The 13,234-nt window shown below is 41.7% G+C and overlaps 1 protein-coding gene across 18 annotated transcripts in view; it reads left to right on the top strand.

Moving 5' to 3' along the window:
- The window catches only part of SYNE1 (spectrin repeat containing nuclear envelope protein 1), a 558,323-nt gene extending 545,501 nt beyond the window's left edge, over positions 1-12,822 (top strand). For 13 of the 18 annotated variants that reach the window (XM_049903893.1, XM_049903931.1, XM_049903918.1 and 10 more), the window contains 3 exons: positions 1,086-1,178; positions 2,604-2,662; positions 11,847-12,818. In XM_049903893.1, the coding sequence (XP_049759850.1) occupies positions 1,086-1,178; positions 2,604-2,662; positions 11,847-12,087 (393 nt within the window). In that variant the 3' untranslated portion in view covers positions 12,088-12,818. Of the gene's footprint in view, positions 1-1,085; positions 1,179-2,603; positions 2,663-11,846 lie in introns of all 18 variants that reach the window. The other 5 variants (XM_049903961.1, XM_049903971.1, XM_049903979.1 and 2 more) reach the window with 3 other exon arrangements.
- The last annotated feature ends 412 nt before the right edge of the window (positions 12,823-13,234 follow it).

Here is a 13,234-nt window from a genome sequence, read left to right as displayed (position 1 = left end):
GAGTTTTGAGTATCCTGCAAGGTATGGATTCTCCTTACATATATTTCATAGTAATTACTTCATAGAAAATTCCCTCTGTTCATTCACGTTTTGTGTTTATTCCTAAATCTACTACATCATGGTAGTATTATTGATTTTGAGAAATACATTAACAGGTATAAAATACTTTTTAAGATTTTAGATATTCAATTATAAAATCTTATCGTGAACACATATTTTGTCCTATAAGCATATAAGAGAATAACCGCTCCAAATAGCAGTGCAAATATAATACAGTTTCTCTAATGATAAACAGTTGTTGTTGCTGCTGAGTTAGTTTTGGACTCATAGCAACGCCATGTGACACAGTAGAGCTGTCCCATAGGATTTTCTAGGCTGTAGTCTTTGCGGGGCAGATCGCCAGTCTTTTTCCCAGGGAGCCTTCTGGGTGGGTTCGAACCCTGACTTTTTGGTCAGCAGCCAAACACCTAACTGTTGCGCCACCAGGGCTCCTTTCAATAATGGAGAGTAAGCTCCTCGATAAGTATCTTTTGTTTCTAACTCAAATGAATTGGTTTCTCTCCTGCCTGAGAGGCTTGCAGCTGTAAGGCAGGCCTCCCCTTCACCTCCCAAACCCATATTAGCTCATTTGTATGCATATCACTAAGAAATAATAAAGCTACAAGTGAAACAGTAACAAAAAAAAACTTTATCTCCATTTTCCAGGGCATGTACAGCCAGGAGTTTACAATACACTGAAAGAATTGGGTCCTATCTTCTTATAGTTCCTTAATCCCACTTTCCCCAAGGAATGCTTTGACTTCTGGAGGGACGGATGGAGTGGAAAATACATCATGTTTTACAAAGCCTGCCTAGCTCTGGGACAAAACCAAATCCATTGCCATGAAGTTGATTCCAACTCATGGCGACTCTATAGGACACAGTAGAACTGCCCCCATAGTATTTCCAAGGAGTGCCTGGTGAATTTGAACTGCCTTCGTTTTGGTTAGCAGCAATAGCTCTTAATCATTACTCCAGCAGGGTTCCCAAGCTCTGGGACAAGGAGTTATTAAATAATCCTTACTGGTGGTCTATGTCCCACATAGGATTTGTCATCCTGGTCTTCTGCTGATGAACTTGACACCTCAGGATCCATGAGTCCTACATCTGGAAGGAGCACCCCAAACCGACAGAGAATGGTAACTTTCCACTGGTCCTTTTGAATTGGCCCAGGGAAGGGGGCACTGGGACTGGGGAATGACATCATTGGTGCTTACCTCAGGGCCCATAGACTCACCCCCACAAAACAGGAGCTCCCGCACAGAAGAGGGTGTCAGAGAGTGTAGCACTGCTTCCTCAGCCCTTCCTTGTGCCCTCCCTGCATGCACTTAGGAACAGAAAAGAGTGGCTCTGTGTTTATCAAAAAAAAGCCAGGGCTCAAAGTGTGGTTGGTATGCAGGGAGACCAATTATTCTGATTGTTTTAGAATGGTGCTCATTTGTCCCTCTGGTGGCTGCTTCCTTCAAACCACCACCAACCACCATGTTCATCTAGAGTGTAGCATACCACTTCATGGAGTGTTTCTCCTCCCAGAGGTGAACCTATGCATGATTGTCTTCTGAGACCACTCTGGTACATGTAAAACAAGTAGTTCTGTTGACTGTCAAGCAAAGATGCTCCTGAGTGGAGTCCTCAAAGTTTTCAGTGGTACTGCTGCCCCTAGTGGTTCAACAAGTCAAGTCCACTTGAGACCTATGGTGGGAGCTGCCCCACTGGAACACAACGAAGACAAAAGGACAAATTTGGCCCCTGCTACCCTCTATACCTTGATTTCTCTGTGTAGTTAGAAGCTTGTTTTTGTTTTGTTTTATTTATTTTCTTGTCCTGCTTCATGATTATATTCATTTTTATTATCATTCCATTTTCCTTATTTTTTAGGAGTATTGATTTCGTTTGCCCTTTTTTGTCATAAACACTTAAGTTCTATGCTGATAAATGTTATTGTCTTTCTTAGGATTGTTTTTGGTTTTTTTTTTTTTTTTTTAACTACATTCACTAGTTTCCTATAGATCCTAGTTCAAGAATGTGAAGGAATACTGGCTTTTTGAGGGAAATTTTAGCCTGTATATAATTGGGGTATTAACTCATTGGATCTTGATCATGCTGCAGAGAACAACCACAGATGACTGTCATTATTTTTCGTCTACCAAGAATCTTTAAAATGCTTCAGTGCTCTAGAAAATGGAAAAAAAAATGTAAAGACTCTTTAAAATATATGGTATGGTATAGTGAATTTTATAATTATTCTAAGTAAATATGCAGAGATCCTTGAGTAAAGTCATTTATGTTTCTTCCAAGAAAAATTGGAAAAAAAAATACTTGCTGTGGTGTGGACTCCAACACCACGCTTTATATTTCTTCAATGACCGATAATATCCATCGAAACTTATTTTATTTCTTCAACAAAAGAAAAGCCAGTTTCCTTAAGTCGCAGATACTGATGATCACTCCATTTGATTTATTTTTCTTTTGCTGCACTTTTAGTTTAATTTTCATCAATAGCTTGTCTTTATTTGCCTGGACTGAACATTCTTCTTTCTTTACCCCCTGTTCATTGCAAACAGCCACGAGGCAAATGTAGTCTCTCCCAGCCTGGACCCTCTGTCAACAGTCCACAGAGCAGGTACCTTATTCTCCTGGTTTCCACACTGTTCTAGATTCCAAGAGGATGATGAAAATTGCCCATGATCTAGGTAGGCCTGTCTCTGGTCTGCCTCTGGGTCATTAAGAAATGATTCATTTTAATCCACACCCTTTCCTAATAAGCTGGAAAGGACTTGTCAAATTCTCAGACCAGAAATTATTTGGACCCCACCAAATTTTTGTTTAACTCGACAAAGGCCAACTGGTACGTCTCATCCAATGGTATTCTGGGTGTACATAAGGATTCCATACAACTGCACACACCATCATTTGATTCATGGCAGACTTTTATCATCCTCTTTATTTCTAGATTTTACCATAAGACAGGTCATAGATCTATGAATTATTTTACCATTCACAGAACCCACACATCTGAATAAAATATACCAACATCCCCAGCTTTCATTTATTTATTTATTTTATTTTCCTGTTTTATCCAGATTGTGGGTTTTGGATTCTCAAAATGACAAGTCCGAATTCGGTTGTCTTCATTTAAAACTTATAAGCACCTCTCTCTTCTGCTTACCCTAAAACTTCTCTCAGCCAGCACACCCAGGCGCTCACCTTCCTGACACTCAGCAAGCTCTTGCGCTCTGGGAACAAGCCCAGTGCCCTGCCCAGCCCCACCTGAGGGCCCTGCCTCCAGCCCCCCTCATCTCCACAGCTACCAGCGCTTTGCCTTGTCTGTGTGATGTCTGCGTTCCTTTTCTCTTCCACTAATCAGCTCCTGTGTCTCCAGACAACTTCCCTCAAGTGAGAATACTCTGTCCTCACAGCTGATTTTTAACTCTCGTAATCCCAAGCTGTTCACCACTGCTGAAGTAGTTTGTCCCTGGGGAAGTTTATCACCACTGAACAGGAAGTAGGATTCCTGGAAGGAGGGTGGGGAGGTGAGGGTGCCTAGGACTGTAAACAACCCCTGAGTCATCTGTTCAGTTCCCCAGCTGTGTGCTAAACTGGACTGGCTATTTTATGTGGTCATTCTCACTCAGCTGAAGTCATGCAGAACATATTTTTCATGTGCTTTCTGGTTTTAAATCTCCTTTTATGAATTTTTTTTTTCCATTTGGTTTGATTTGAAGACAGTGTGTTTTTCTTTTTGTCCATGAAAAAATATCAGTAATAAAATATGAGTGAAGGAAACTTCACAGGGACTTTTGAAGCTAATGATGGACGTTCCTGTGTGCTTTGTATTTTCTTAGCCCCCTATTATAAAACAACAAAAAAAACAGATATTCACTTACTGTGGACAGGTCCCCGTATTATATATTCCATTTTCTCCCCACAAATTGCTGTTGTGCCATGAACAGAGACAAGGGTTATCCCCATAACATTCCCTTTATGATATAGAGGTCAGTTCTTTAGTCAAGACAAATGATGGTAATGAGAAAGGGAAAAAGCCCTTGTGTTATTATACAACACCAAGAGCAACCACCCTTTGGTTCCTAGTGTTGGAAGCTGATTTCTGCCACATAAGTATACTCAGAAATATTGGTCTGCTCCCGTGATTCTTTCAGGCAGACGAAATCTGAGATCTCAGAATCTCAAAGGAATCGTTTCTTAGGGCGGCGAGTGTTTCGAACTGTCTCTAACAGGGCTTTGCGGCTGGGGCAGCCACATTCTCGCTGTGACACGCACAGACTCCTTTCAGCTCTGCTCTGTCCAGCACTGTTTATTAACACCTTTCTGATCATACAGCGCACTACCCAGTTTGCTACTCGGGAGAGCATGGAATACAAACACGCTTCACTTAAGTGGCAAACTGTCATCCAACGCCTTGGCAGATGGGTTGTGGTTGAACATGCATGGACTTCTTAACTCCTCGGCACCTTGGTTTGGGGTGCACCCAACGCAGACAATGAAATGCAAAGTCTCCTGGGAAAGAATTAACTCTACCCACAATACGGGCTGTCAGGGCGTTCCTTTACGTTGAGACTGGAGAGTACCTTCAGTTTGATCTTGCACTGGTCCAGCAAATTTGAAAGATTGTTGTAGAAGTGCAAATAACAAGTTTACAGTGTTAACCCCAGCAGTTTGCAACAGAAAAATTGTAAACATGTATTCTTCCAGAGAGGCAAAGGACGCTGAGTAGAAAGAAAGTGGGTATTAGTTTGAAGGCAGAGGTTGTCTGTGTGTTTTGTTGTTTAAAGCCAGGTGCTGATAATATCAATGGCTTGTCTGCTATATATTTCAGTTGGGTTTTACGGTAACTGTTCTATGTTGTCTTACATAATACCCTAGACATACATATGGATGGATGCCAAAATTTACTGAGCATCCACTATGCTTAGGCCCTGGGTCTACAAAATTACTACTACAACGTGGCCCTTGCCATTAAAAGATTGGCAGCGGGTCAGAACCAGAGATTCCTGACTCTCCAAGGAGCTCCCCAGCATTTGAAAAAATCTGTGCATACATTCATTCGCAATAACTGTATTCATATTTTTTTTGTTTGAGATTAAACATATTTTAGAAGCATGCTTTTTGAAGCAATGCTGATGAGGGTCCTGCTGGTACTTTTTCCTACTCGTGACTTAAAATTTTCTAACCCGTAACTCTTCAAAACTCTGCTGTAGCTTACTCGCAGTTGACAAATGGCAAGATTTCAGTGGCATCACTAAGGTTGTCACCCAATGTGGTAACTCATGGTGTCACCCTCCACCTTGGACCTCCTCCCATACCAATCTGTATACAACCCTTAGTAATGTTTTTTGTACTAATGTTACTTGTAAATCGTAATTCCCGTTTATCACTCCTTTTCCTGTAATTACAACTTTGTTCTCAAAAAAGTTATTGATACAGGTTAACAGATACTAACTACCAGAATATTGTAGCTAAAACACCAGAGAATTTGACAATACCTGCCCCTATAAAAACACCAGCAACAACAAAAACAACAGTGTGCTTGTAGCATGTGCAGACAAAACCACGTGATTCAAAGCATCATTGTAATGGGGTAATAATGACAGCTCTGACCTGAGCACATTAGAAGGTTCAAAGAGTACATTAGCATAGGGTTTTTAGCCTTGTAGGTATATTGGTACATGTAAACTAGGCATACAAAAAATGTTTTTGTTGTTATAACTAACTACAGGGATATTTTTATAGACAGTCGTTTTGGTGTCACTCCTTCCGACTGTGTCACCCGGTGTGGTCTGCACTGCCCCCCCCCCACATCCCCCTAGTGACACCACTGCAAAACTTCACTCCAATTTCTAACAAGGGCAAAGGAATAATTGCTCTGTGGTCTGGATGGAGTGACTGGATGACTTCATCCTGAAGCTTACCTGAAAAAACCCATTGCCATCAAGTCGATCCTGACTCATAGCGACCCCATAGAGTTTCCAAGGAGCACCTGGTGGATTCGAACTGCCAACCTTTGGGTTAGCAGCCGTAGCACTTAACCACTATGCCACCAGGGTTTCCTTCTGAAGCTTAGCATTGTGAAATGCAAAATTGCCTCAGACGCCCTTGGTCTCAGCACCTTCTACAGGAGAACTAAGAAGAAATGGGAGGTGGCAAATGATTGGCTGCAGTACTGAAATGGGGGCGGGGGGGAGAACTCATTTTAAAATTCAGATCAAAATATCCAAATATATTTAAGCAAGTGTAGTGGGTTTCTTTCTTTCTTTCTTTCTTTTTTTTTTTTTTTGGCCTATACACGGGGGCCTTGCTGTAAAACACTGTTCAGTATCTTGTGGAATTTGTTGTTGAGTCTTTTCTGACAGACTCCACCCTGAGGATCTATTTATTCCAAGCATTCAAGAGTCTCGGCATAAAGCATTCCGTCCTCTCCAGCAGGCTGCCTGGCGCTCTGAGGGCAGCTTTAGGGTAAAGCTCCCATGGGTTTCTTCTCTGCTGTTTTGAGGTAGGCATTCTTAGCAAACCAGGCAGGCCCTTTGGGAAATCCAAGGGTGTTTCTGTAGAAGAAAGGGCTGAATCCAGCCAAGCCCCTGGGGACTGAGTCAGCACACCCTTGCTCTAGTAATACTGATCATACTAAGTTCCTGACATTCATTTAGCATTTAATGTATCCTGAGCATCATGCTAACTGTTTACATGTTATCTCATTTAACCTTCATAACAACCTCATGTCTTGGCTATAATCCCTATTTTGTAGGTAAGGACACTGGGATTAAAGTAACTTTCCCCAAATTTAGAATTTGAAGCCAGGTCTCACCTGAGCGGGTCCGAGCTTGTTAACCGCTTCACTCTCCCGGGGAGTATTGGTCCAGTACCAGCTGCCGTCAAGTCAGTTCCAGCTCAGGGCAGCTGCAGGTGTGTCAGAGTAGAGCTGTGCTCCCCGGGGGTGTCAGTGGCAGTTCTTCGGGGTGGATCACTAAGCCTTTCTTCCGAGGTACCTTTGGATGAACGCAAACCTCCAACCTTTCGCTTAGCAGCCAGGCATCACCCAGGGGCTGCTGTTTTGGGTCAGATGTTTCAAACCACAGTTCCAGGGATTGGGCCTCCACAAGCTGTATGAGGTGGTTTAGAACCAGTCAAAATGTTCGGTTTGGAATAAGAGGTAACTGGAGTCTTGGAAACCCTGGTGGTGTAGTGGTTAAGTCCTACTGCTGCTAACCAAAAGGTCGGCAGTTTGAATCCACCAGGTGCTCCTTGGAAACTCTGTTGGGCAGTTCTACTCTGTCCCACAGGGTCACTATGAGTCGGAATCGACTCGATGACAGCGGGTTTGGTTTGGTTTGGAGTCTTAAATTGGGTCTAGAAACTTGTTTTCTGAATCATGTATCCAGGAAACACATTGGGTTTCAGAGACCATTTGCACAAGAGCAGCACTCAGGCCATGGACAATGGAGATGTTCTCCTGGACCAATAGCTATTTTGTTGTTATAATAAATTCCTGTTACTGTACTGCCAGTGTTATCTAACAGGAACCCAATTAATGGAAAGTTTCTTATCCCGTGGGTTTAAATGATGTATGCACAGAATTAGCTCATTTTATTTTCTCTGATTGTGTAAAATTTTGGGTGAGCCACACTCTCTATATACTGTATTCAGACTCCTCACTTCTCTGCTGTCATTCTTTCTGTGGTATATTGTTGTGTCCTGCTTCTTCCCCTCCCATTCTCCTTCCCTCACAACTCCATGCGTTTGGACGTGAGATGAAACAACCTCAGGGCAATTATTTACACAAAATTTTTCTTTTTTATTGTGCTGTAGGTGAAAGTTTAAAGAGCAAATTAGTTTCTCATTAAACAGTTAATACACAAATTTTTTTGCAACATTGGTTGCCAACCCCACAATGTGTCAACAGTCCCCTTCTCTACCGTGGGTTCCCTGTTTTCATTTATTTATACAGAAATTTGAAGGACAGAGGGGACCAAGAAAAATAATAATATAAATATAAGAGAATATAGAAAATAAATTATATTCTCTGTAGAGGTGGAGAACAAACACATTTTTTTTCTGAACAGAATTATCCAGAATACCACCATTGATTAAAATCCTTGAATAAGTTGACACATTTAATTTTTCCTATATAGACACAATCTAAACTGACATCTATTTATGGAGCAAGGCAAGAGGAGAGGGGTGAGTAACTAGTCAACACAGCACCTTTGTTCTTTCTCTTGCGCAATTTCCCAAAGCTCTTGAAACTTTGGTGATTTTAAAGTCAATAAATAGTAAAAGTCTGCTTTTACTGTGGTATCATTAACCTGTTGGTACTAAAAGTTCTAGAAGAGGTTCATCGTGAGGAAGAGGTAACCTTGGGCACATTGAAGTCTTGGTAGTTGCTCCAGGAGGCGGGCATTTTTTCTCAGTTGATAAACTGGGCATTTTCAAGAGCAGTCAACTGCATGGAAGGTCACTAAGCACTGTGTGTTCTCCCTAGGTTGGCATTCTTCAACATTAGAAATCACACACTAATTAAATTTTAATAAGGAATGCTCTGATGCTGTTAAATGTGCCATGTCCTTCAGTGAACTCTGCATCTTATGAATCTGTATTCCAAAATGGTGACCTTTCTAGTTCTTCTCACGAGTGGACTAGTCAACATGAAGCCCCTGTTTTGAGCTTGATCTTTTACCTAAGAGCTCAGGGAAGCTAATAATTGACAATTGGGCTATTCAACTCTTATCAGTCAAATTGTATTAAATGTCTCCTAAAGAAAATGAGTCAGTTAGAAATCTCCCTCATTTTATTTAAATATTTAATAATGAGGACACTTGGAGCTCTCTTTGGTCCTTCTATTATAACTCATCCAGCTACAGACAGGGAGTGTTGTTTGCCAGGGCATATTTGCAAGTCAATAAAGTAGGATATATTGAAGAAAAATTCAGCCCAGAGTTCATGGGTAGCTACTCCCATTCCTCTCAAGACATTGCAAGGCAAGCCATTGAATCATAAACCATCAGAGTGGAAAAGATTTTAGGATGTCAATGCACCCGCCATCTTTGCAAATGAGAAAACCAAAGGCCAGAGAGTCTAATTTCCTTGCCCAAGATTATACAACTGCCTCATGCCTATCCGTTAACTTGATGTAATATTGTGAGACTTTATAATTGGAGGCATTTACTTTAGGCATGAGGAAATCATTCAATTCATTCAATTCCAGATATTTTAGGATATGAGTGGTCTCTTCTTGGTTTCTGTTGTGAGATACCTGTGACATAATAGGAACTTTCACTCATGTGGCCAACCAACAAAGGATTGCATAGGAGAGAATGCAGCAGTCAGGGACTTTGGAACCCAGAGTTCCTGCTAGATCTCTTCAGTTCATTTGGGGCAAGTCACTTGCCTTATCTATAGAGCAGATTCTGGGAGTTAAAATCTGAACTCTGCCACTTGCTAGCTGTGTAAATTTGAGCAAATTACTTCTCTGAGCTTCCTTTTCATCATCCGTAAAATTAAGATAATATGTACACACCTCAGAGGGACTGTTGTGGGGATTATATGAGAGAGCCCAAGGTAAACATTTAGTGTGTCGTCTAGCAGTTAGAGGAGTAAATGTTAAGTACCCTGAGCTATAACTCAATTGCCAGTGATTTGATTCTGACTCATGATGACCTTATGTGTGTCAGAGAACAGCTATGCTCCGTGGGGTTTTTAGTGGCTGCTTTTTCAGAATTAGATTGCCGGGCCTTTCTTCCAAGGCGGCTCTGGGTAGACTCAAACCTCCAACCTTTTCGTTAGCAGGAGAGCATATTAATGTACCTACAAAATTAGGAGATGTATTAGATGCTCTACTATATTTCCACAAAACATGTCATTTTTCCTACTCAGCTCGTTAGGAATAACTCATTGGTCTTAGCATTCGGGCAGTTAATCAGTCTGACCACTAGATGGTGATTGAACTCTTGCGGCCTCTCAGTTGGGAGACTACACTGGCCAATTAATAGAAAACATTACTGTTGTTTTTGGGTGCCGTCGAGTGGATCCTGACTCATAGCGACCTTATAAAACAGAGTAGAACTACCCCATAAGGTTTTCTAGGTTATAATCTTTACAGGAGCTGATCTCCAGGTCTTTCTCCCACAGAGCCTGTGGGTGGGTTTGAACCACCAACCTTTCAGTTAATAGCAAAGCACTTAACCACTGCACCACTGGGGCTCCTTAGTAAAAGACATACAGTGTATAAAACATGGACCTCCTGAGTTGGAAGAATATCTAGTGTAATTTGAGAGAAGAGGATAGCACAAAAAGGTGAAGTAAGTTGTTCAAGGTCAGTCAGCTGCTGGTAGTGGACTTCTGACAAGAACCAGGTTCGAATCCAGTCAGTGATTTGTTCTATTGTCACACTACAAGAACCAGGCAAGAAACCCAGTGTGATGCATGGCTTCTGGGGCCTCCACAGGGCCAGGCTGTCCCCTATCCTTCTTTACTGATTTAATAAAAGAGCTTTGAGTAGTCCCTTTGTTCTCTTTTATAGGGAATTATATCAGTTTTTTTTTTTTTTTAACAGTTATTTTCTCTGGTGCCATCCTTATCCCACACTGATACCACTCTAATCTGTCTTCAGAAATTAATAGCTAATAAGAGAGCTAGAAACATACTGTTTCCTTACTAGCAAAACATACAGAGCTACCAATACAGTTTTTATATCTTCGTGTTTCTCCTCGTTCAATGTTCTTACCCCTACCCGTTAGTGATACTAAAACCACTAGGGAATTCATCCTACGTGTGGAGGCATGTGTCTCCTTCTTTCATCTTTTCTGTTTGCTCCTGCACTGTTGGATGTGTGCATGTGTGTGTACATACAGATTGCCTGTCGTAATGAATGTTTCTTTATTCTTTCCATTGGTGACCAATAAATGTTACTCAACCCAGAACCCACTTCCACGTTCAATTATTTCCTAGGCTGTCTTTCTTATGAATTCTGAAATTCATGCTTAATCACTAATACACTGCTTAAAAGGAAGACAAAAGTGGGTTAGGAAAATTGGAACTTTGAATGTGGAAGCGGTCTTTGAGATGACCATCCATCCTGCTCAGAAAAGTTGTATAGGTTTCTCAGAGTCGCAGAGCTAGTGATAGGATCATCAGAGAAGCTACGTCATTTAAGACTTGGGCTCTGTAGACTGACTTGTCCTTCCTTATTCATACTGCTTTGGAACTTAATAATGTCAGGGCCAGCTGCTGAATCAGTGCAAAATGAAACCAGGGTATATACTCTAAGATTAATCGGGCTTTCCTGGGTCTGTGCAAAATGACTAATTGGGCTTTCCTGGGTCTGTGCAAAATGACCAGGGCTGTTTTTATACTTGTTGCGTGGGTTTTGGTATACCCAGGATGGCTCTGTGTATCGTTTATATGATTTTGACAGCAACTAACTGCCTAACAGTGCTCCTGATATTTTTAAACCAAAAATGAAACATTTTAATTATCCTGGATCCACTTAATTTCTTCTGGTAAAATTTGAGTAGAGCAGTTATCCTTGTTGGTGGAAAGTGTTTTACCAAATTAAGGGGTAAAATGAGTGGAATTTGTACCTCAATTAGTACCTTTAGTTGACTGACTAAATGTTTATTTTTTGTCAGTGTAGTTTCCAGACAACCCTTAGGTTGGTGGTGGGGAAATGGCCTAGGCCTACTGCTGACGTTACCTGCCAAGTTGGGCATGGCCCTGTAGCTTCCAGGAAGGTGCAGAAGCAAAAAGCAGCGCTCATCCCATGTTTGAGTTGTTTGTGTTGATTCTTCTCTCAGGTCCACAAAAGGTGGCTCCGATTCCTCCCTTTCTGAGCCTCAGCCAGCTCGGTCCGGCCGAGCCTTCCTGCTCCGGGTCCTCCGAGCAGCTCTCCCCCTCCAGCTTCTCCTGCTGCTCCTCATCGGGCTCGCTTGCCTTGTCCCAATGTCAGAGGAAGACTACAGTTGTGCCCTCTCCAACAACTTTGCCCGATCCTTCCACCCCATGCTCAGATACACAAATGGGCCTCCTCCACTCTGAGCCAAGCAGATGCCATCTGCGGAAGTGCTGGTAGCAAAAGGAGGGTATAGCTGAAAGCAATCCCAGGCTCTCAGGGAGAGCACCTTCATCGTGGCGAACGCCCTCCGTGTGGCAGCTTTAGCCCTCCTCCATGTCCCACGTGTGCAATTCTCGGCTTCAGTGATAAACAATGACAGGAGGAGAGCAGACAGATGACAGAAGCTTTGAAAGCAGACAGATGACAGAAGCTTTGAAAGAAATTTCACTTAAATCTCCAAGCCTTGGCACTGAAGAGAGTGACTAAGGACCTCCAACGTTCACCAGGCACGGGAATTCTGAGTCTTTGGTCCATTTCTCTGTATAGCCAAGGAGTTCACCAGGCCGGCTGGGCAGCTTTCTCAGCGTGAAAGCTCCATCCACTCAATAAACAGTCCTCTCTGGGCGCCATGTCAGTATCATACAATCTACCAACCAAGCAGTGCTAAAGAGATTTTAGAAACTTGTAACATACTGTTTTTAAGAGCTTCTTTGGCAGCTTCCTTTTTACCTTGTTTTCCCTTTGGGCATGATGTTCTAACCTTTTTCCTTTTGAAGCACAAGCTGTAAATCTCCAAGGCACTATTTTTAAAGGTATTAAGAAAAACCAGATGTAATAAATAATATCGTGGAAGGCTTTATGTGAGAAAAAATTTAACGTTATAGTAAAAAAAAAAAAGTATTTATGTATGTACAGTTTGCTAAAGCCAAGTTCTGTTTGTATTGATTCATTTGCATTTATTATAGATATTGTAAAATATTTTGTCTGTGTTTTTTTTTTCCCCCAAAAGGAATGACTGTAAATTTCACTCTTAAGCAGGCACTTAGCAAAATGCAACCTAAATGATCTTTTTTTGTGGGATGAATGAAGCTGGAACAGAAGTATTTATTAAGGGAAAAGGATGATTAGAAACCAAAAGAAAAAAAAAAAAAAACACAACTAAACCTGTTGCCCTCGAGTCAGTTTCTACTCATAGCGACCCTATAGGACAGAGAAGAACTGCCCCATAGGGTTTCCAAGGAGTGGCTGGTGGATCGAGACTGCTGACCTTTTGGTGAGCAGCTGAGGTCTTAACCACTGTGCCCCCAGGGCTCCTAGAATGATTAGAGGAAGTGCATATTAGATGTGAGA

Source organism: Elephas maximus, chromosome 1, assembly GCF_024166365.1.
Source record: "Elephas maximus indicus isolate mEleMax1 chromosome 1, mEleMax1 primary haplotype, whole genome shotgun sequence".
Classification (NCBI taxonomy): Eukaryota; Metazoa; Chordata; class Mammalia; order Proboscidea; family Elephantidae; genus Elephas; species Elephas maximus.
The sequence above is the reverse complement of the archived record's forward strand: the minus strand, read 5'-3'. Positions and strand labels throughout refer to the sequence as shown.